This window comes from Pituophis catenifer, unplaced genomic scaffold (assembly GCF_029215685.1).
Source record: "Pituophis catenifer annectens isolate HBS135680 unplaced genomic scaffold, rPitCat1.0.hap2 SCAF_6, whole genome shotgun sequence".
In the NCBI taxonomy this organism is placed as follows: Eukaryota; Metazoa; Chordata; class Lepidosauria; order Squamata; family Colubridae; genus Pituophis; species Pituophis catenifer.
The window spans coordinates 2,779,772-2,804,521 of record NW_027256886.1 but is presented as its reverse complement, the minus strand read 5'-3'; the positions used below and the strand labels follow the sequence as shown (position 1 = coordinate 2,804,521).

At 44.8% G+C, this 24,750-nt stretch overlaps 1 protein-coding gene across 2 annotated transcripts in view; it reads left to right on the top strand.

Annotated features, from left to right (window-relative positions):
• Positions 1 to 10,978: 10,978 nt before the first annotated feature.
• ABCC5 (ATP binding cassette subfamily C member 5) overlaps positions 10,979 to 24,750 on the top strand; it is an 85,855-nt gene continuing 72,083 nt past the window's right edge. For both annotated transcript variants that reach the window (XM_070946117.1, XM_070946120.1), the window contains exons 1-2: positions 10,979 to 11,051; positions 15,893 to 16,072. In XM_070946117.1, coding sequence (XP_070802218.1) covers positions 15,944 to 16,072 — 129 coding nt within the window. In that variant the 5' untranslated portion in view covers positions 10,979 to 11,051; positions 15,893 to 15,943. The remainder of the gene's footprint in view (positions 11,052 to 15,892; positions 16,073 to 24,750) is intronic.

Below are 24,750 nucleotides of genomic sequence, written 5' to 3'. Positions count from 1 at the left end.
TTTTCCAGGCCCGCGAGCTGTCGCCCAACTCACCTGCAGCTGTGCATGCGCGCCCGCCCCAGCTGGTGTTCAGGCCTCCAGTGCGCATGCATGCAATTCAGGGGACCCAGCTGCTCTTTGGAGCTCTCCTGCTCATGCGTGCGCATTTGCACATGTACGAGAGTACTGGTGCGCAGCACGCGCACCCACAGATGGTGTGATTGCATGTGCAGCACACGGTGGGGTGCCCGCGTGAAAGCTGCGCATGCGCAGAGAGTGTGGTTGCATGCACAGCGCAGATGGGGACACGCGAAAGGTGTGTGCATGCACAGATGGTGCAAAGTTGCAAGTGCAGCAAATGGGGGAAGAGCCGCACGGATGGCACACTCGCGTACAAAGCGCATGAAGCACGGACCTGTTCGGCACTCGGTGAGTAAAAGGTCCGCCACTACTATTCTATTCTATTCTATTCTATTCTATTCTATTCTATTCTATTCTATTCTATTCTATTCTATTCTATTCTATTCTATTCTATTCTATTCCATTCCATTCCATTCCATTCATTTTCTATATTCTATTCTATTCTATTCTATTCTATTCTATTCTATTCTATTCTATTCTATTCTATTCCATTCCATTCCATTCCATTCATTTTCTATATTCTATTCTATTCTATTCTATTCTATTCTATTCTATTCTATTCTATTCTATTCTATTCTATTCTATTCTATTCTATTCTATTCTATCTCCGTGAGTCACTGTGTATTTATTTCCAACCATTAACGTTTTTTATGTTTGCTGGCTGAAAAAGTCTCCTCCTGCTCCTGTGTTTTTCATAAGAGAGAAATATGCCCACATTTGTTTGGCGGAAAATCTTCCCGTCAACCGGAAAATTCCAGCCTGACCAGTTTAAATTGGCAAATTCCACGCTTCTAATCGTGAAATCTTTCAGAAGAAGAGGCCTGATTTAATCTTTGGAGTGAAGACTTCCAGCTATTGTTTGGCAAGGGGGTCGCGTTTGGCATAACTGTTCTTAATTTAGCATGAATGGACAAACAGGAGCCCTTATTCCACTGGAGAGGCCAGAAGCAAACAGAGTAGAAAAGACAGAAATGATCACTGATCAAATAACAGAGGCAATGTGTTTTATTTATTTATTTTTATCCCACCTATTAGTTTTATAAATAACTCAAGGCAACAAAACACACTGGTTTTTCCTTCCTCCTCCTATTTTACCTCACAACGATAACCTGTGAGGTGGATTGGGCTGAGGGAGAGAGAGAGAGACGGACTGGCCCAAAGTCACCCAGCTGGCATTCGTGCCAAAGGTGAAACTAGAATTCCCCATCTCCTGGTGAGAGGCCCAAAATTATACAACTGGCATTCATGCCAAAGGTGAGACTAGAACTCCCCGTCTCCTGGTGATTGGCCCAAAGTCACCCAGCTGACATTTGTGCCAAAGGTGAAACTAGAATTCCCCATCTCCTGGTGAGAGGCCCAAAATTATACAACTGGCATTCATGCCAAAGGTGAGACTAGAACTCCCCGTCTCCTGGTGATTGGCCCAAAGTCACCCAGCTGGCATTTGTGCCAAAGGTGAAACTAGAATTCAGAACACAAAATACAAGCTGGGCGAATACGACCTCGTAGATGACCCTCACTCTGCCAAGGACCTTGGAGTACTCATCTCAAATGGTCTTATCGCCAGAGCCCACTGTGACAGCATTGCCAAAAAGGCATTACCTAATCTTGCGAAGCTTCTTCTCTGGTACTATTGGACTGCAAACTAGGGCATACAAAAACTTTGCTAGACCAATTCTTGAATACAGCTCGTCTGCCTGGAATCTGCACTGTATATCGGACATTAATACAATTGAGAAACTCCAGAGGTGTTTCTTGAGAAGAGTCCTCCACTCCTCTGCTTGCAACAGAATACCTTATGCCACCAGGCTTCAAATTTTGGGCTTGGACAACTTAGAATTATGCCGCCTTCGGTCTGACCTAAGCGTAGTACACAAAATTTTCTGCTACAACGTCCTACTTGTCAATAACTACTTCACCTTCAACCACAATAATACACGAGCATACAATAGATACAAACTTAAGGTAAACCACTCCAAACTTGATTGCAGAAAATACGACTTCAGCAACAGAGTGGTCAATGCCTGGAATGCACTATCTGACTCTGTTGTTACATACCCAACCCCCCAAAACTTTAACCTTAGACTGTCTACTGTTGACCTCACCCCATTCCTATAATTCCCATAAGGGCACCAGCTTGCCTTCCGTCCCTGTCCTACTGTCCCCATTTATTCGTATCCATTTCCTGTATTCATAATCATGTTTATACTTGTATCTGTTATCTTATACATGTTTGACAAACTAACTAACTAAATAAATAAATGTGTGATTTCATGCTGAACGTGCTGAATAAATTCTCCTGCTAATCGTGCAAGCACTCTGTTTGGTAGGGTGTTAAATTCGCCCGGTGAATCTGTGCTTAAGGTTATAACAAGTCTCTTACTATAATTTAGATTCTCTGTGGTTTGGTTCCTACCGTAGATGCTATTTTGCAACCCTTTCTATCAGCCTGTTATTAAGCATTTGCAATGGATTTTGCAGGGCGGCATTGTGGTGTGGGAACTTGGACTCGAGGGTGTGGGAATAGCACACAACACTGAATCACAATCTCGGCACAGTTGTTTAGAAGTTAATTCCAGTGTGGTTCATGAATCAGACAATTGGGAAGTTCCTAACAAGAGAGTAATGGGGGACGGTGAGAATTCTTCTCTTTTTTGCCCTGAACAATATTGATAAAATCTCTATCACGTTGACCTCAACCGTTGATGAATTCATGGACACATCCATACATTTTTCTATAAAGCGGATTACAGGTCATCCTCGACTTACAACAGTTCATTTTTTTAAAAAAAATTGATTTATATGCCGCCCTTCTCCGGAGATTCAGGGCGGCTTATAGTGCGTTAAGCCTTCATACTTTTGTATATTTTTTTATACAAAGTCAGCTTATTGCCCCCACAAACTGGGTCCTCAATTTACCTACCTTAGAAAGGATGGAAGGCTGAGTCGACCTTGAGCCTGGCAAGATTCGATCTTATTTTAATTGCAGACAGCTGGTGTTAAATTACAGTGCTCTATCCGTTGAGCTATCCAGGCTCATTTAGTGACGGTTCACTGAAAACAGTGATTTTCGACCATTTTTTCACACTTACAACTGTTGCAGCATCCTCGTGGTCATATGCTTGGCAACCGATTCATATTTATGACGGTTGCACGGTCTCAAGGTCATGGGATCCCTTTTTACCACTTTCTTACAAGCACAGTTAATGGGGAAGCCGGATTCGCTTAACAACCATGTTACTCACTTAACAACTGCAGTGTGATTCACTTAACAACTGTGGCAAGATAAGTAAAATGGGGCAAAATTCACTTAACAAACATTTTCACTTAGCAACAGAAATTTTGGGCTCAGTTCTGCTTGTAAGTTGAGGACTTCCTGTATTTTTGCATTTTAGAAAACTATTGCTAGGACATTTGTTCAACTCCATAATTTAGCCTTCAGCCCTCAGGTTCCATAGTGGTTTCTCCTTAACTTACTAACCTAGTCCATGTTGGCTTATATTTGAGCTCCTTTAGGGTCAGGTTTTAAGGGACGCGGTGGCTCAGTGGCTAAGACGCTGAGCTTGTTGATTGAAAGGTCGGCAGTTCAGTGGTTTGAATCCCTAGTGCCGCATAACGGGGAGAACTCCCATGACTTGTCCCAGCTTCTGCCAACCTAGCAGTTCGAAAGCACGTAAAAAATGTAAGTAGAAAAATAGGGACCACCTTTGATGGGAAAGGAACAGGTTTCCATGCGCCTTTGCCATTTACTCATGCTGGCCACATGACCACGGAGACGTCTTCGGACAGTGCTGGCTCTTCGGCTTTGAAACGGAGATGAGCACCGCCCCTTAGAGTCAGGAACGACTAGCGCATATGTGCGAGGGAAATCTTTACCTTTATCTTTAGGGTCAGGTCAGCATTGGCACCTGCTGAAATCCTACCTAATTCATCTGCAGGTCTTCAAACTCCAGAAACCAGGAAAGCAAGAATCCTTTCTTCTTACTGTATTCGTCATTTTGATTTCCAGCAATGGATTTTCACATGTTGTCAACTTTTCGAGGTATGTCAAGTCAAGAAACAGACATAAGTCTCCAGGCCTTTATTAATCCTTGTTGCTCTTCTCTGTACTTTTTCCAAAGTCTCCACATTTTTTTTTGGTAACGTAGTGTAGGAAGTTAGCACCCACCCCTCTCCTAGAAGAATGAAATATTTTAGGAAATATCAAAAAAGGCAGAATATTATATTTCCCCGGATGAGAAATGGAGAAATGTGTTTTAAAGACAAAGCAGCTTCCACCTTCCTGCCTCCCTCCCCACCTTTGTCAACGGACCATCATCTGCAATACAATAGGACCCATCTAGCAACAGAAACTCACCACATGGCACCTGGGGAGATTAAATCAACCAGCAAGGCTAGCTATAACCTCCGACAGCAACCAGTCAGGATACTCTTCCTGTGCCTCAGGAAGTTCAAAGCTCAGAAGGTATAAAACCCAGGGATTCTCAGCATCTCTGCCCATTTTTCTGCTCAGGAACTCAAACCATGTGGCCCTACTGTCCACCATTAAACCATCTTTCCAAGCAGTCTCCATGTTTCCAGTGTCTTTTTCCCCACTTGGAATTGAACCCAGAAGGATATTTCTTCCAACAGTAGTGACCAAAACTGGGTGCAGTATTCCAGGTGTGGCCTTACTAAGGTTTTGTAAAACGGTGCTAATACTTCACGTGATGCCTCTGTTTATACAACGTGGGAGTCCATGGGACTAAACACTACTACAGTACCTGCTACAACTCACTTAACTCGATCCAGCAAAGTTCCATCGTTCCCACAATGTGTTAATCTTGATTAAAGTTAACCTCGTTAATTGTATGTGTGTGTGTGTGTGTGTGTGTGTGTGTGTGTGTTTTGTTCAACAAACTGTACAATGTAATGGACCAGGTTAATTGGCTTGTTTATGGGTACACTTTATTTTGCAAGATAGGCTTACAGGAACCAGATCAAACCTGTTGTTTTAACACGGCCAAAAATCAAATGGGATAAAGGTCAGGTAACTGCATCTATTGTACAGGGAGCTGTACTCCAAAACTGAGATCTCCAATTGCACCACAGTTTCCCCTTGTGTACATCCAAAATACAATATCCATATAGCAAGATTACTGATTTATTTATCCAATTTCTACAGCCCACCCCCCCCCTCCCCCGACTCAACTGAGTGACTCTGGGCAGCGTATAATTTTAAAATTATAAAACAAGACAAAAACCCCAGAAAAATCATCCAGAAATTAAATACAGGTAGTCCTTGTTGTATGATCAGAATTGAGCCCCAAATTTATGTTGCTAAGTGAGACAGTTGTCAGGTGAGTTTTGCCCCATTTTACGACCTTTCTTACTGCAAGTTGTTAAATGAATCGCTGCTGATGTTAAATTAGGGATATGGTTGTTGAGTGAATCTGGCTTCCTATTGACTTTTATATATTTATTTATTTATTGGTTCGATTTATATGCCGCCCTTCTCCGGAGACTCAGGGCGGCTTACAATGCGTTAAGCAATAGCCTTCATACTTTTGTATATACCTCCTTAGTAGGGCTTTTGCCCCCCCCCAAGCGGTGTTCTTTTTTTATACAAAGTCAGTTTATTGCCCCCACAATCCGGGTCCTCATTTTACCTACCTCGGAAGGATGGAAGGCTGAGTCAACCTTGAGCCTGGTGAGAATTGAACTTGCAGTAATTGCAGGCAGCTGGCAACTAAGTGCTATTTAACAGCACTTTAGTCCGCTGCTCCACCAAGGCTCCTATTTTGATTGTCAGCAGGTCGCAAAAAGGTGATTACGCCACCCTAGGGCAACACCATCATCCTAAACATGAACTCATTGCCGAGCATCCAAATTTTGATCACGCGACAGTCAAGTAAGCGTGAAAAACGGTCATAAATCACTTTTTTTTCAGGGCCGCTGTAACTTTGAACGGTCCCTAAATGAACTGTTGTAACTCAAGGACAACCTGTATTGTCTGTTTAGATCAGGGGTCTCCAACCTTAGTAACTTTAAGACTTCCCAGAGTTGAAGTCCAGAAGTCTTAAAGTTGCCAAGGTTGGAGACTCCTGATTTAGATTACAGATTAATAGAGTTGGAAGGGACCTTGCAGGGTTAGGGTTAGGGTTAGGGTCCTCATTTTACCTACCTCGGAAGGATGGAAGGCTGAGTCAACCTTGAGGCTGGTGAGAATTGAACTCGCAGTAATTGCAGGCAGCTGGCAGCTAAGTGCTACTTTAACAGCAGTTTTTTAACAGCAGCTGCGCCACCAAGGCTCTTCTATTTCCATGGGTTGATTGTCCTCACTGTCAGAAAATTTCTCCTTATTTCTAGGTTGAATCTCTCCTTGATCAGTTTCCATCCATCCTTCCTTGTCTGGTCTTCAGGTGCCTTGGAAAATAGCTTGACCCCCCCCCTCCTCTCTGTGGCAGCCCCTCAAATATTGGAAGATGCTATCCTGTCTCCCCTGGTCCTTCTCTTCACTGGACTAGCCATGTCTTCTGTCCATCCATGGTTCAACTCAGGTGTCTTTCTTTCTTTCTTTTTCTTTCTTTCTTTCTTTCTTTCTTTCTTTCTTTCTTTCTTTCTTTCTTTCTTTCTTTCTTCTCTTTCTTTCTCCCTTCCACCTTCCTTCCTTCCTTCCTCTTTTCTTCTTTCCTTCCTTCCTTCCCTCCATCCCTCCTTCTTTCCTTCCTTCCTTCCCCTCTCTCTCTCTCTCTCTTTCTTTCTTTCTTTCTTTCCTTCCTTCCTTCCTTCCTTTCTTTCTTTCTTTCCTTCCTTCCTTCTTTTCTTTCTTTCTTTTTCTTTCTTTCTTGTGCTTTGGAAAATAGCTTGACCCCCTTCCTCCTCTCTGTGGCAGCCCCTCAAATATTGGAAGATGCTATTCTGTCTCCCCTGGTCCTTCTCTTCACTAGACCAGCCATGCCAGTCTATTATTTATTTATTTAATTTATTTAGTTTGTCAAACATGTGTAAGATAACAGATATAAATATAAACATGATTATGAATACAGGAAATGGATACGAATAAAAGCGGATATTAGGACAGGGAGAGAAGGCAAGATGGTGCGCTTATGGGAATTACAGGAATGGGGTGAAGTCAACAGTAGACAGTCTAAGGTTAATGTTTTTGGGGTTTGGGGAAGAAACCAGAGTTGGGTAATGCATTCCAGGCATTGACCACTCTTGCTGAGGTCGTATTTTCTGCAATCAAGTTTGGAGCGGTTTTCCTTGAGTTTGTATCTATTGTGTGCTCGTGTATTATTGCGGTTGAAGCTGAAGTAGTCATTGACAGGTAGGACATTGTAGCAGATAATTTTGTATACTACGCTTAGGTCAGACCGAAGGCGTCGTAATTCTAGGTTGTCTTAAGCTTAAAATTTGAAGCCTGGTGGCATAAGGTATTTTGTTGCGAGCAGAGGAGTGGAGGACTCTTCTTGTGAAATATTTCTGGACTACAATCATTCAATTGTATTAATGTCCGATATGCAGTGCGGGTTCCAGACAGACGAGCTGTATTCGAGAATTGGTCTAGCAAAGGTTTTGTATGCCCTAGTTAGCAGTACAATATTACCAGAGAAGAAGCCGCTCAGTGTCACTTTCATGATATGGGCGACTATATCAATTTGATAAATTAAACTAAAACAGATGAAGGAAGGGCAGCGGTCCTTGGATAAGGTATGGGTATTAGTTGTATGGGTATACTGTGTAAATATGTACAATGACAATAAACTTTATGTGTGTGTGTTTGTATCAAATTTATATTTTGTACCAAATATTTGGTATAAAATGGTTTGTTGTGAATGCGACTGCTTGAGGGCTCCTGGATTGGAGCTGAAAGGCGAAAGGGATGCAGTCTGCTCCCTCCCACATGCTATTTCAAATCTGGTGCTGGTAGTCTGCTTTATTTCATCTGGTAACACCAGATTTGAAATAGTAACGGCAGTTGCTGCACAAGACCCCTTGCATAAGCCTGATGATGGCAGATGAGATTCTGCCGAAATGTTGCCAAAGTGCTCTCAATCTTACACGGGAGAAGACCCGAATACACCAAGATTTGCATACCTGTACCCGTGAAAATCTACGAAAACACAGAGACAAATACATTTATATGTATGTATGTATTCCTTGGTTTTCCGAGGAGCTGAGAGAGATGAAGCGTCGGAAAAGATGCCTGGAGAGCGATTGGAGGACAAGCCGATCTGAATCTGACCAAACACAGGTGAGATCTTATATTAAGACCTACCTAGTGGCGATAAGAGCGGCGAAGACTAGCTACTTCTCCGCTCTTATTGCATCTGCAGAGAACCGCCCAGCTGCGCTGTTTAGGGTGACCCGCTCCCTACTTCAGGTGGGGGTACGGGAAGATCCCTTAAAGGGTCGAGCTGAGGATTTTGTACAATTCCTGCATGATAAAGTCGCTCAGATTCAGGAAGGCCTAGACTCCGATTGGGTAGATCCAGGGGAGGAGACGGGGGCAGGTCTTGAGAGCGTTATCTGGGAAGAGTTTGACTCTGTGGCTCCTGAGGACGTGGACAGGATTCTGGGCAAGCTTAACGCTGCCACATGTTTATTGGACCCGTGTCCCTCCTGGTTGGTACTGGCCTCCTGGGAGGTTACACGAGGCTGGCTCCAGGGGATTATAAATGCTTCTCTGAGTGAGGGTGTCTTTCCCGCCGCCGTGAAAGAGGCGGTTGTGAAGCCCCTCCTCAAGAAGCCTTCCCTGGACCCGGCTATACTATCAAATTATCGTCCAGTCTCCAATCTTCGCTTTGTTGCGAAGGTTGTTGAGAGTGTGGTGGCGCAACAACTACCCCGATACCTGGATGAAGTTGTCTATCTGGATCCGTTCCAGTCGGGCTTCAGGTCACAATACAGCACGGAAACGGCATTGGTCGCATTGGTGGATGATCTCTGGAGGGCTCGGGACAGAGGTTGCTCCTCTATCCTGATCGTATTAGATCTCTCAGCAGCTTTTGATACCATCGACCATGGTATCTTACTGCACCGGCTGGAGGGGTTAGGAATAGGGGGCACCGTGCTTCGGTGGTTCTCCTCCTTCCTCTCTGACCGTTCGCAGTTTGTGTTGGCAGGGGGGCAAAGGTCGACCTCGAGGCACCTTATTTGTGGGGTGCCGCAAGGGTCAGTCCTCTCACCCCTTCTGTTCAACATTTATGTAAAACCGCTAGGCGAGATCATCCGTGGTTTTGGGGTGAGTGTTCATCAGTACGCTGACGATACTCAGCTGTACATCTCCACCCCAGACCACCCCAATGATGCCCTTGCTGTGATGTCTCATTGCCTGGAGGCCGTGCGGATCTGGATGGGGAGAAACAAGCTCAGACTCAATCCCTCCAAGACCGAGTGGCTGTGGCTTCCGGCGTCCCGGTATAGTCAGCTAGTACCATCACTGACAATAGGGGATGAGATCTTGCTCCCCACAGAGAGGGCCTGCAACTTGGGTGTCCTCCTGGATTCACGGTTATCTTTAGAAGATCATCTGACGGCCGTGGCCAGGGGTGCCTTTTATCAGGTTCGCCTGATCCGCCAGTTGTGTCCCTTTCTGGATCGGGACGCCTTGCGCACGGTCACTCATGCCCTAGTTACCTCCCGTATGGACTACTGTAATGCTCTCTACATGGGGCTCCAACTGGTCCAGAACGTAGCCGCGCGGGTGATTATGGGCGCAGCTTGTTACGCCCATGTAACACCTCTCCTACGCGAGCTGCACTGGCTCCCGGTGGTCTTCCGGGTGAGATTCAAGGTGTTAGTTATCACCTTTAAAGCGCTCCATGGCTTAGGACCTGGGTACCTACGAGACCGTCTTTTGCCACCAATAGCCTCCCACCGACCAGTTCGTTCTCACAGGGAGGGACTACTCAGGGTACCTTCAGTCAAATTATGTCGACTGGCGACTCCCAGGGGGAGGGCCTTCTCTGTGGGGGCTCCAACCCTTTGGAATGAACTGCCCCCGGAGATACGAAATATCTCTGATCTCCGTGCTTTCCGCCGTGCCCTCAAGACCCTGATGTTCCAACAGGCGGGGCTAAACATACGAACATGTGAATGATTTTTTAAATGTTATCTAATTCTGGGTTTTATTTAATTGACCAAACTAAGTAATAATTTTAATTAGCAATTTTATGATGTTTGTGTGTCTATATTTTTCTTGACTGTACACCGCCTTGAGTCCTACGGGAGAAAGGCGGTATAGAAATATAATAAATAAATAAATAAATAAATAAATAAATATGTATATATATATATATATATATATATATATGTATATGTATGTATATATATGTATGTATATGTATATATATATATGTATATAAGTATAAGTATATGTATATATGTATGTATATATATATATATGTATGTATGTATATGTATGTATATATATATGTATATATATATATATATACACACACGCATATATATATATACATACATACATACATACCATATACATACATACATATATATATATATATGCCCCCCCTCAATCCCCACCGTGCACGTGACCCAAGATTTGGGGCGCACATGCCCGGGATGATCAAAGGGACCACTCGGCCGAGCCGGTGGCCAATGCAGCACCGGCGATTCAGAAGGCAGAGCGGCCAAAGCCGGTGGGGAGGAAGAGGGGGAGGGCGGGGCTAATATGCAAAGGAGCCGGCTGCTCCGAAGGCCTTATGGGAGACGTAGTTCTCCCTCCGGGCGTCGCCGAGACCCTCGCAGAGGGCGCGGACTACGGTTCCCGGGAGCGTCCAGCGAGAAGCGGAGGCGGCCTTCCGTTTGTGCTCGCCCAAGGATGCCCGCGCAGGCGCACTGCGACGGGTTGCGACAGAGGAGCCGCTTGAAGGTCTTTCTGCCTGGCTGCTGCTGCTGCTGCTGCTGCCTCCGCCGCCGCCGAGCAGGTAGGGTGGGGGGCGCCTGCGCGACTCGGCTCCGGAGAGGGGGGGGTCGCTCCCCGCGGTGAAGCCCGGGCAGGGTCGGGAAAGGGGGGAGGGACGGAGGGAGGGGAGGGGGATCCTTAGTGAGGAGGGGGCGTCCCAGAGGGGTTAAAGGGGGATGTAATCGAGAAGGGGGGGGCTACCTTGGCCGGGGAGAGGGGGGAGGAGCGCTTTCACCGGCTTGCCCTAACCAGCCCACCCCCTCCCCGGCTTTGCAAGGATTTTGGACTCCAGCGCCCATCATCCGCAGCCAAAGCCAAAGCTGCCTTTGTTGAAGATGGGGAGGGAGGGGGAGGAAGCCGTGGAGGTTTTGCAAGCCGAGGCATGCCCCCTCCCCTTTTCCCCTTTGCAAATAGAGCTGGGCGGGGGAAGGGGAGGCCTGAATGGGGAAAGGGGGGGTGCTTTGCAACGGAGGTGGGGGGGTCTCTTTCTTGCACCGCCCGCCGGGCTCCAAGTGACCCCCCCCAACCCCCCAACCCCGCTCGGGTGGATGCCGCTTTCTCCCCGCCCCTGCGGGTCCCGCTTGAGTTGTGGGGTCTTGGGGGCCAGGAGGAGGTCCCGCTGCAAACCCCCTCCCTGAGAAGGCCTGGCGAAAGGGTCCTGGGACACACGCACGCCCACACACACACAACCGGTGGGGCGGGTGGGTAAGGCTAAAGAGAGGCAGCCGGTGCTGGGACGCCGCCTTGAAAGGATAAACTTCCCGTTCCCACCTCTGCAGGAGAGGCCTGATTACAGCAGAATTTTTTCTCTCTTTCTCTCTTTCTCTTTGTCTATCATCTCTTTCTCTCTCTCTCGCCCTTTCTCTCTCTCTCTTTCTCTCTCTCTTTCTCTCACTCTCGCTTTTTCTCTCTTTCTCTCGTTATCTATCATCTCTGTCTCTACATCTCTTTCTCTCGCTCTCTTTCTCTTGTTATCTATCATCTCTGTCTCTACATCTCTCTTTCTCTCGCTCTTTCTCTTTCTCTCGCTCTTTCTCTCTCTCTCTCTCTCTCTCTCGTTAGCTATCATCTCTGTCTCTACATCTCTATCTCTGTCTGTCTCTATCTTTGCCTGTCTCTATCTCTGTCTGTCTCTGTCTCCCTCTCTCTGTCTACCTACCTACCTACCTACCTACCTACCTACCTACCTACCTTCATCCATCTATCTATCTATCTATCTATCTATCTATCTATCTATCTATCTATCTTGTTTCCCCAAAAATAAGACCCTCTCTTACATTTTTTTTGAACCCTGAAATAAGCGCTTGGCCTTATTGCCATGCGCTCAAAAAGCCCAATTGGGCTTATTACCAGGGGATGTCTTATTTTGGGGGAAACAGGGTATCTATCTATCTCTCTACCTCTACCTCCCTCCCCCCCCTTTCTCTCTACCTCTCTCTCTCTCTACCTCTGTCTCTGTCTCTCTGTCTACCTACCTACCTACATCTCTCCATCATCCAACCACCCACCCACCCATCTATCATCTCACCTATTAACAACCCATCTCCCTCAGTCTAGCATATCAAGATGTATTTTGGGGGTGGGGGGGGAGAGGCCTGTCCAATTCCCTTTGCCTGGAAATGTGTGAAAATAGTTAAAAGTATGTCTGGAAGGAGTTAAAAAAAACAACACCACCCCTAAAAACAAGGGTGGAAGAGCGGATTGACGGGTTGGAAAGCCCCCCCCTTGGTTTCTTGGTGGTTGTTCCCCCCCCCCTTGTTGCAAAAGCTGCCTGGAAACAGGTGAGCGATAGGTCACCTCAGCCTCTCTGGCCTACCGGTTCTCGTCTCCCGGATCCTGAAAGGATGCTTGGAGACAGAGATTGCCGGGCGATTATTTGCAGATGGGCCCTACAGAGGGTGCTGCAAACAAGGGAATGAATGAAAGCAGCAGGCAGGCAGGAGTTGCCTCGCCGCCGAGGCCTTTCTGCTCGATGCCAAGCCATTATGTAAGGAAGGCATCTCGTGCCACCAGGGAGGGGAACGGAAGGAGACATAAACCTGTGTGGCGTGAAGAGTACAGAATGACTTCATCAAATTGCCAGCGAAATGGTCTGTTGGCCGTAGTAACTGGCATCTTAACGATAATGGCTCTCTCCCTAACGGTTTTAAACCGAGGGATTTAAAACGTTTGCAAAGCCTTTTTGTTATTTGCAGAAAGAGGAACCTGCCATCACCGTGACAGAATTTTGCTGAATCATGCAGCCTGAGAATATTTTTTTTTCCCCCCTCTCCTTCTGTTGTAGTGAGGCATAAAACACAAAAGGCAACAGCACAGGGTGATGTAGAAGATACAAGGCAGGGTGATTTGGCATAAGGAAAAGAAAGATAAAGAAAGATAAAAGTCGCACAAGAGGGGAAAAAACCACTGACACTAGGGAGCCCTTATTATGACTTTAATGTTATCTATTAGGTCTAGACAATCCAGAGACAGGCTGCATTTAACACAGTGAGCTCCCTGTGACTGTTTGTCTCTTACAAAGATGTGTCTGAGGTACTTGTAATTGGATAAATGAAATGGAATTGATGGATCATTAATGTAAAGCGTTGTCACTTAATGCAACAAGAACAAAGACAACGCAGTGGCTGTCGATTTTTGAGCTGCACAGCATTTCTCAACAATTCGGGCATTTATGGCTAATCTTACTTACTTACTTACTTTACTTACTTTATTTGATTTATATACCGCCCTACTCCCGAAGGACTCAGGGCGGTGAACAGCCAAACAGTAAAAATACATAGATACAAAATTTAAAAACAAAGTAAAATCGAATTAAACAATTTGGCCCAGACAGATTAAAACACCCCAATCATTTTAAAAACCGATTAAAATTTGCATAATTAAAAAGAGGGAAAAAATTAGGCCAGGCCCGCCTGGTGGAATAAAAAGGTCTTAAGAGCGTGGCGGAAGGTGCGCAGATCCGGGATCCTCCGTATCTCCGGCGGGAGCTCGTTCCAGATAGTGGGTGACCCCACAGAGAAGGCTCTCCCCCTAGGGGCCGCCAGTCGACATTGTTTGGCCGACGGCACCCAGAGGAGCCCCTCTCTATGGGAGCGTACCGGCCGGTGGGAGGTTATTGGTGGTAGTAGGCGGTCCCGAAGATACAAGCGCCCCTTTTCCATTTTGCCTATTGAAAAACTCTTAAGTAACCCAGTTATATGGATAGTTTTGCTTCACAAAATTGCTCCTTCCAGAGATTGCAGTAATTGGGTGTGTCTGCTCTAATGAACAGAAGGACCAGGGGTGACATGGTAGCAGTGGTATCTGAGGGGCTGCCACAAAGAAGAGGGGGATCAAACCATTTTTCAAAGCACCAGAAAGTAAGACAAGAAACAAGTCTTGTTTCTTACTCCTTAATGAATTAAGGAGAGATCCAACCTAGAACTGAGGAGAAATTTCCTGACAGTGAAAACAATGAATCAGTGGAAGGACAGGCCTCCAGGAGTTTAGGGTGCTCCATTACTGGAGGTTTTCAAGAAGAAACTGAAGGGCCATTTGTCCAGAATAGTATATTGATGTGCTGTGATGGCGAACATTTTTGACACCAAATGCCCAAACCGGAACGCATATGTGTGTGTGCTTGCGCCAGAGCGCTGGAAACCCGAAGAACAGCTGGCCGGCGCGCACATGCCTATTTTGTGGCTGTTTTTTGAGCCATTTTCAGGCCGGTTTGTCAGGCTGTTTTCAGACAGTTTTTTGGGGCAGTTTTTGGCCCGAAAAACGGCCTGAAAACAGCCCAAGAAATGACCTATTTCGGCCATCCTGAGGGCCTTTTTCAGGCCTTTTTCAGGCTGGTTTTTGGACCATTTTTGTGCTGTTTTCAGAAAATGGCACAAAAAGCGGCCTGAAAACAGTCCAAAAATGTCCCCAAAACAGCCTGAAAATGGCCTGGAAAATGGCACAAAAATGGCCTGTTTTTTGACCATTTTCCGGCACTCCGACACCCAGGGCCGGATTTAGATGAAAAGAGGCCCTAGGCTATTCCATTTATGAGGCCCTTTCACCTATAGTGAAAGTGTAATTTTAATTTTGCTAACAATTTGAATGTAGGCCCCTCTTGATCTTGAGGCCCTAGGCTGAAGCCTAGTTAGCCTATAGGAAAATCCGGCCCTGCCGGCACCCGCAAAGACCAGGTGGCTGCCACGCTGGAAACCAGAAGAGCAGCTGGCAATGGTGAGCGTGCCCACAGAGAGGACTCTGCGTGCCACCTTGGGCACGCATGCCATAGATTCGCCATCACAGGTATAGGGTCTCCTGCTTGAGCAGGGGGTTGGACTAGAGGACCTCCAAGGTCCCTTCCAACTCTGTTTTTCTGTTCTTTTTCTCCCCATCCCCAAAGACTGTAAACAGTTCCATTTTCAAGAATGCAATTACGTTCTTTTTTTTTTTTTTTCTAAACTTCATGGTCTTTAAGGAGTTCTTGCCTGAATCAGATCACAGATGATTGTTGATCTCTGTGTTTGCCAAATACGTAGATTACTATTTCTAGAGGATGTACCTTTAAGTCTGCTGAGAAAAGCTGCCATAGCACAAAACTGAAGTAACCGCTTGCAATTTCTTAGGCAAAGTTAGGACGAAGAGCCTGTTTTTCCTCGTGTTGGGATTATCTGGGGTCACGGTTACAGGAATTCATCTGATACAGCATCCCTTCTACCAGGACGAGTGGAAGTACAGTAGGCAGGCCGTATTTGGGAATCGAGTTACAAAACTGTAACCCAACCCCGTTCAGGACATCCGTTTAAGAAGGAAGAGATAGAGAGCAGCAGCTGTTCTCACGTATTATTTCTTTTTTTTTTCTCTCTCTTGTTTTTCCCCCCCCCCCAGAGTTTTCTGAGTGGCAAGTATATTTGTTAACCCTGGCGTTTACAGAAAAAGATGAAAGATATCGATCTAGGGAAAGAGTACGTGATACCCAGTCCTGGGTATAGAAATATCAGGGAGAGAACTAGCTTGAATCAACGTGGAGGACAAGATGGGATCAAGTTCCGGCCAGAGAAATACAAGGTATGTAGCAATGACTACTTTTTAAAGCGCATTTATCCATTAGCTCAAGGCAGCTGGGGGATCATCCTTCATGTTACCCCAAAAACAGGAACCCCGTGGAATAGGTCGTGCTGAGGAAGAAGGATCATCCCAAGGACCTGAAGTATATAAAGGCAGAGTCCTTCTAGCTAGTGTTTTTTTTTTAATTTGATTTATATGCCGCCCTTCTCCGGAGACTCAGGGCGGCTTACAATGCGTTAAGCAATAGCCTTCATACTTTTGTATATTTTTACAAAGTCAGCTTATTGCCCCCACAATCTGGGTCCTCAATTTACCTACCTTAGAAAGGATGGAAGGCTGAGTCGACCTTGAGCCTGGCAAGATTCGAACTTACTAATTGCAGACAGCTGGAGTTAAATTACAATGCATTAGTCTGCTGAGCTATCCAGGCTCAGTCTTAACACTATAACTCTTAACCACACTGTCTCTGACACCAGCACTTGACCCAAATTGCATAATGTAATTGATATAATTCTGTGTTATATAAATAATGAACGCATGACCTTCCATTATAATTATAGAGCGTAATCGGCTTCGTGCTTTAAATGCCAATCAGTGAAAAGGAGACTGTATTTATTAAAGATTGTTTGCTCTGGAAGCATGTCCAGGAAGGATCTAAAATTCAGATTTATTTTTTGCTTTGCATAGTTAAAAGTCTGTAGAGATTATCCATCATCCAGGTCGTGGTTGTCCCAAAGGTGCTTTTTCAGGAGGCAACTGGACTTCCTTGTTTTTTTCTTTTGAAGATGTTTTGCTTCTCATCCAAGAAGCTTCTTCAGCTCTGACTGGATGGTGGGGAATGGAAGGGTTTATATTCCTTGCAGACAGCTGGTCATTTGCATCCTTTTAGAGGGTCCTTGAAGCACTTGGAGCTTTATCTGTGTATCTCTGGGTGACTGAGAATCTCTACAGACTTTTAGCTATACTATTTGGGATGAACATCCTTTGAATGGTTGGAGTAGGATTGAATTTCCAGAAGAAAAAATTGTAGACTACAGAACCAGGAGCACCACTCAGGTGACCCTGAGGACACAGATAAACCTCCAAGTGCTTCAAGGACGTTCTAAAAGGATGCAAATGACCAGCTGTCTGCAAGGAGTATAAATCCTTCCATTCCCCACTATTGTTCTGTCCCTGTCTCACACACGCACACAAACAGACAGCCGGGGGTTAAATAAACTGGCAGACAACAAATTCTTTCGATAAGAGGATTGGCAGCAACCCAGTAGCTGCTTGCCAAGAACTTTACTCATAAACAAGATACACACAGTTCAAGAATTGTCAAGTCCAGTCCGTAATTAAATCCAAGGCAGATAATGTTGTTTCCAAAGATGCAATGTGACTCGATAGTAGTTAGTTTTGTCCGTCACAGAGTCTGAATGGCCACCTCACCCCCTTTTATACCCCGTGGGGTGTGGTCCAGTGACTCAACTTAATCTCGGGCACACCTCTTCTTCTGTTGCGCGCGCTTATCTCTGCAACACTGCCGAGGATCCAGCCAAGACTCATCTCCCTCATTACTGTCCACCTGTGGCTGCGTGGACGTGCTTGGCCCCGGGCCTATCTCTTGACCTTCGGCGGACACCGAAAGCATTGCCAGAGAGGAGGGTCCTGGAGAGGGAGGCCTTGCCAACTCCTCTCCTTCACTCTCGGAGTCCTCTCCTGCTGATGACACAGGCTCAGGTAACGGAGCCACAACAACTATCCTGTCAGAGCTGAAGAAGCTTCTTGGAGGAGAAGTGAAATGTCTTCAAAAGGAAAAAGCAAGAAAGTCCAGTTGTCTCTTGAAAAAGCACCTTTGGAACTTTGCATAGTTAGTGACTATAATGAAGCTACTAGCAAATATACCGGTATTTCCTTCAGAGTGGAAAAATTAAGGGAAGCAAAAAAAATCAAGGCACAAACTGAACACTCCCCTTCCCCACACACACAAATGGCCAATTCAGAGATTTAAAAGAAAGATTTTGAGAAACGCTTCCCTCATACCAAAGAAGAATTAAAAGGAATAATTTATTTTAGTAGATTTTAGGATTAGGCAATAGATAATATTTAATGTTAAAAAGTGCTACACTAAACCAATCTGATATTTCCTTGGGAGTCCTAGGAAGTAAAGCAAATAGTAGTGACACAAGATAAAATTCTAGAATGTTACAAATTGTGTGGTTCTGATCATGTTACTATGCTATTTAAAAAAAAAAACACCTTTACATTCTTCTAACCCAGGGGTGGGCAACTGTGGCCCTTTTACAACTTGTGGACTTCAACTCCCAGAATTCCTGAGACAGCCAACCTGTCCGGGAGTTGGAATTCTGGGAGTTGAAGTCCACAGGTTGTAAAAGGGCCACAGTTGCCCACCCCTGTTCTAACCAGTATATGGACAATTATATAAAAGAACTTTATATAAAAAGTTATATAAAAAATTATATAAAAAGAACTTCAGGGAATAGACAGAGAAATTCAGGAAATTATAGGTTGGGTGACCTTTAGTTCTGTTTATCAAATTGCTTTGATAAAATATCAGTGAGCCAGTTTGGGGTAGTGATTAGGGTACTGGCTAAGTAACCAAGACAATAAAGCCAATTGGGTGAGTTTGGGCCAATCACCAGAAGATGGTGAGTTCTAGTCCCGCCTTTTTTTTAATTTTAAATTTGATTTATATGCCGCCCTTCTCCGGAGACTCAGGGCGGCTTACAGCGCATTAAGCAATAGCCTTCATACTTCTGTATATTTTATACAAAGTCAACTTATTGCCCCCACAAACTGGGTCCTCAATTTACCTACCTTAGAAAGGATGGAAGGCTGAGTCAACCTTGAGCCTGGCGAGATTCGAACTTGCTTTAATTGCAGACAGCTGGTGTTAAATTACAGTGCCTTGTCTGCAGAGCTATCCAGGCTCATGCCTTAGGCATGGAAGCCATCTTGGCGACTTTAGACCAATCGCCAGGAGACTGTGAGTTCTAGTCCTGCTTTTTAAAGAGGCAACTGGACTTTCTGGTTTTCCTTGGAAGGCGTTTCGCTTCTCATCCAAGAAGCTTCTTCAGCTCTTCAGATTTGGATGAGTGAGAATCTCCGTAGACTTTTAGTCCTGCTTTAGGTATCAAAGTCGGCTGGGTGACTTTTGGCCAATCCATCAATGACGCTTGTTACGGAGAAAAAGAGGAGTAAGGAGTAATACACCTTTAGTTACCTATAAAAAGTAAATAAAAACTGGATACAAAAATCTAATAATGGGAATCTCATTAAAATGGATATGAAGCAGTTCTTCTGGCGAATAGCGTAAAATAGGTGAGGGAAGGGCCTTATTCTCTTCTTCTGCTGCTGCTGCAGGATCTCTTCTAAAAGCAACATAAATACCACAGCCAATGGGAAGCCCAGTTTGCAAATTTGACTCTCGTTCCATTTTATCATCCAGCCTTGACTTTGCAAATTTCATGATCTCAGCAAGCAAATTAAACCTTTTACCCCTGAAGGCTGCTTTTTATAGCATCCAGCTGGCTGGGAGAGAGAGAGAAAAATGGCAAGGGCTCACATATTGATGTGAACTTGGAGTCAGCCTAATGAAAGTATTGCCCCTAGGATAGGTAAATAGGTAAACTTTTAATGCTGCCAAAGTAATTTCTGCCTCGCTGTTTTTTTTTTTAGAGTTCTTTGCAGTGTCAACAAATATGAGTAGAGGTGTGTTCAGTACGACTTCGTTTCTTAGAAGTTTCAAAGGATTTTTTTTTTTAACTAAGTCCTTGACCAAGGACTTGAAAGCAAAATTAGCAGTCACGGGGTAAAAGAAAAAATAAAAATACCTGAGCTGGCTGCACAATGTTTCATAGCCATTTTAATCTGTAACCATTTTAATCTTTTAAAATGATCAGAATATAGGAAATCATATTTTTAGAACAATAGAGTTGAGGGAGGGTATACATTGTTCTGTTTGTTGATTAAGCTTTTGACAATCGGCTGATTGTGTAAGAACTAATGCTGTATAATTAGCCGCAGGGGAAAATTCAGAAACCTTTTTTTGCTGGGGATAATGAATGTCACAGGTAGTCCTCAACTTACGACCACAATTGAGCCCCAAAATTTACGTTGCTAAGTGAGAAACTTGTTCAGTGAATTTTTCTCCCCATTTTACGGCTTTTCTTGCCACAGTTGTTAAGTGAATCACTGCAGTTGTTAAATCAGTAACGTGGATGTTAAGTGAATTTGGCTTCCCTGTTGACTTTGCTTAGTCAGAAGGTCCCAAAACGGGATCACATGACCGCCGGAGACTGCAAACGTCATAAATATGAACCAGTTGTCAAGAATCTGAATTTGAAACACATGACTGCAAAGGTCATAAGTGTGAAAAGCGGTCATAAGTCACTTTTTTCAGTGCTTTGTTCCTTTTTAATACTTGCAATTGTGATTAGCACGTTGTGGTGGCTAATATCCTACTATAAATGTGGAAATATTGCCACGTAACGAAGAGCTGTGGGCCACACTTCCAAATTCTTGGCAAAACAGCCTTTAGTATTTTCCCCTTGTTTGCTGGTATTGTTGGACTTCCTGAGAATTTGTGACTCAGCAGAAATTACTCCCAGTGTTATGGGAAGTAGTTAGCTGCTGTTTTCAGAGATAGCCGGTGATGTTGAGCTGCATCGTAGCCTTTAATTAAGCAGCTGCTATTTGGCAAATTTTAGCACCCACCACAGCATTGCTTACAGGGAGGCAATCCTTGTTTTTAAGCTGCAAGGACCTAAAGTTAATTTTCGGTGCATTCAACTTGGCTTAAGTCCTTTCCTTGCGCAGTGTATCTGGTTCATCCTGGGTGGTCCTTTTGGTCTCAGAAGCCTGCTTCTCGCTGCCAAGCTAGTTGCTGGTAAAATTTATCCAGAATTCAATCCTGAACTAAAATGCTGCCTTGACATCGATCATGGAGTTTTGGCATGAGGGAGTTCATAATCTGTTGGTGTTGCCAGCCAGATGACTCTGTCAGGACCGATACTCACTTTCACTTACATTTTTCCTGCGCTGCCAGCTTGACAATAACAGGGTGTATGTGTGTATGTGTGTAATGCCAGGTTGGGAGAACGGTATTCAAGCATCCGTTGGCACCATGGGACATTGCTGGCATCTCAAGGACACACCGAGCAGATGTCTTGGTGTGTCTGGCTGTTTCCCTTAACAAAATGAACAGGGGTGATTGGTAGACATTTTGGACTGTGGGTGGCCTGTAGGGAAAAGGTGGAATTAACTATGCTTGCTTTTGCGCGGGAATCCCAGAGCTGATTTTGCTTCTTCTGTGCCAATGTGGTTCATTCGGTAAAGTTTTATACTCTTGGTAAACTAATGTCTCAGGAGTTCCTTTCTCTGGATTCACCAACTGAACAGTTGACAGACTTCCTGGTAGAAGGTAAAGAGGTGGATGGCGCCCACCTGGCAATTGGACAGTTTTGAACATGTACTTCTGTGTTGGGGTGGCCAGGATGGCATAGGGAGAATACTCTTTATCAGCCGACCACCTTCCCTTCACCTAATATTTTCCCTTCCTGAATTAGCTGGCACAGTCCAAGCCTGTTGCGGCCTGCTGGCAGCCAGCAAAGCTGACAGCAGAGTCGGACAGTGAGAAGGTTGGGGAGGAACATGGACCAGTCCTGGGGGCTGGGGAAAGCTTGGATGGGGCTCTGTGTCCGAGGCAGAGAGGGAGCTAGACAGCAGTGAGGCAGAGGAACAGCTGGAGCCCATTCCCAGTGTGCGCATGCGCAGAGCTGCCAGAAGACAAGAAAAGCTAAGAAAGCAGGGTCAACTTGGAAGTAAAGCCATACCTTGGAGGTGATTGGCCCCACCCATAGGAAACAAAAGAGGAGCGAACGGGAAGTGGGCTTTTGCAGGAAACAATTCGGTCATTTCAAGAGTGGAAAGTTCTGTTCGTGACTCTTAAGAGACTCTGTACCAAGTTTTGCCTTGCACTGCATTTGGAAACTATTGACATGGCAGCTTTCCAAGCGAGATAAGGTCTGTGTTGATAAATATTTCTTTGAAAGACTGTTTGCCAAGCCTTGCTGACAGTGAATGAAGGGAATTCACAGTCGTGTAAATGAAAGAGGTTTTGCCAGGACCAAGACTCTGCTTCATGCTTTTTAAGTAAGCCTAGGTCAGAACAAAGTCATGGGCAGTGAATTGCCTCAGATTCCTTCTCCTTTGGGATTTCAGGATACATGCTGAGCTGTGTTCTGTCCCCGTCCCCCCCCCCACAGACAGCCTGGAGTTAATAAGCCACACGACAAAATCTTTGAAGATAAAGCTGGCAGCAACCCAGTGGCTAGCTGCCAATTCAGACTTTACTCACACAAAACAAAGATTAGACTGCAAGCATTCCAATAAAGCAGACAAAGTTTCAGCAATACAAGGATTAGTCCAAATGCAGTCCGACAAGGCAGGCAGAAGTCCAGTAACGCAGAGATCATGGATTATTTCTAGTTTTTGCTCGTCACAAACTGAACCGGCCACCACACCCACATTTATACCCTGTGGGGTGTGGTCCAGTGACTCAGCTAATCTCTGGCACGCCTTCCCCTCTGCTGCGCACGCTTCTCCCTGCGCCTCTACTGAGGGTCCAGCCAGCACTTATCTCCTTCGTCGCTGTCCACCTGTGGCTGCGGGGACATGCTTGGCTCGGGGCCTATCTTTTGGCCTTCGGTGTCCTCCGGAGGCATTGCCAGAGAGGAGGGTCCTGGAGAGGGAGGCCTTGCCAACTCCTCTCCCTCACTATCAGAGTCTGCATCTATCGATAGCCCAGGCTCAGGCAATGGAGCCACAACAAGCTGGTCCAATTAAGCCCTGCTCCTGATATCATGGTCTTTGTGATGGAGCCCAGCTGCATTGGGTATAGGCCGCTAAAAATAGGCCCTAAAATCAGGTTGGTCACGAGTTATGGCCAAGATGGGTAAGTTCCATTACGGTCATAACTCAAGGACTACCTGTAGGTCTTGTAATAGAAGGAGATGCAGCCTTACATGCTAACCTGCATCTGGACAGGATCCTGTCTCTGGATGTGTTTGTTCCTTGTGCTTTTCTTCTTGGTGTTCTGATTTTGTGCTCATCCTATCTTTTCAGCCCATAGCAAGAAGGACTGGTCTTTAATAGAAGTACTGCTTGCTAATGGGACGAGCAGAATCTCAACACTTGGTGGGAAAAGAATTATTTTTTCAAAAATTGCACTTTCGCTTTATTTTTCTTTTCCTTTGAAAACGTTTTGCTTCTCATCCAAGAAGCTGGATGAGCTCATTCAGAACAGAAGAAGCTTCTAAGATGAGAAGCAAAATGTTCTTTAAAGGAAAAAAATAAAGTCCAGTTGCCTTTTGGGGAAAAAAATCACCTTTCTACCTATTTAAGAGGGATCCGGTTACAGGATACTGGTGGAAGTCATTTCATTTGAAATGTTTATAAATGAAATTTAGTCATCTTTTCTATGTCCTACTCTACCTGCTGAGATTCACATGGTGCTCACAAGTGAGCTGAATGGAAGAAGAGAATGGAGTTGTTGGAGCATTTTTGTAGACGTTAAGATGGCTGAATAGAAAGGTGGGGTAGGAATTGAATAAATAAAATAAGCACAATTAAAAGTAGCTAGGATGGAGGCTAAATTGGTGCCAGCGAGGACACTGTGTTGTGATTTAATAACAAGCCACTTAGCATCTGGTTACATTACTGTTCCTTTTGCTATAAATAGTTCACATAAGCAATTATATTTAATTTTCCCTTGATTGATAGTTTAATTCACTGATTTCAGTTTGAATTAAGATCCTCATTCAGGAAGAAAACGGGCATAATTGCTTATGTAAACCACCCATAATAATATTAAGAGCTGCAGTTGCCATTCTGCAGTCGCAGATGGCTGGTCCTGCAGTATTTCGCCTTCGTCACTCCCCTGACATCTGAGTGGCATAGTTGTTGGATAGACTGAAGACTTTTTTGACTAGAAAAACCTAGAGCTGAAGGGCAGCGTACCCATTTTAAAAATAAAATGAAGTTTGCTATTATTATTATTATTATTATTATTATTATTATTATTATTATTATTATTTAATCTTTAGTGAGATTCACAGCCTTTGAGGCTGGTTAATAGCTCAGCAGCTCGAGTCCTAACCAAGGACCTAGGAACTGTTAAGGTATCGTCGGAGGATGTAAGCTCTTCCGAGTAAGGTGGTTTTTTGTAGAGTCAAAATGTTCAAGTCCGGCAAATTTAGAATTTCTAAATAGCGGGGTAGCCCTTTGGGTATTGCTCCGAGGGCTCCAATTACAATCGGGACAACACACGATTTCTTTTTCCACAGTCGCTCAACTTCAATTTGCAAATCCCGGTACTTTGTGATTTTTTCTTGCTGCTTATCTTCAATCCGTGCATCACCAGGTATTGCAATGTCAATGAACCATACTTTTTTCTTTTCAACTATTGTTATGTCAGGTGCGTTGTGGACCAAGTGCCTGTCAGTCTGAATCCTGAAGTCCCACAAGATCTTGAGTTTCTCATTCTCTAAAACTTTCTCAACCTGATGTTCCCAGTGGTTTTTGCTGTACTCAAATCCAAACTTCTGGCACAATTTCCAGTGAATGATTTTAGCAACACGGTCATGGCGTTGTAGGTAGTCAGTTTGTGAAATTTT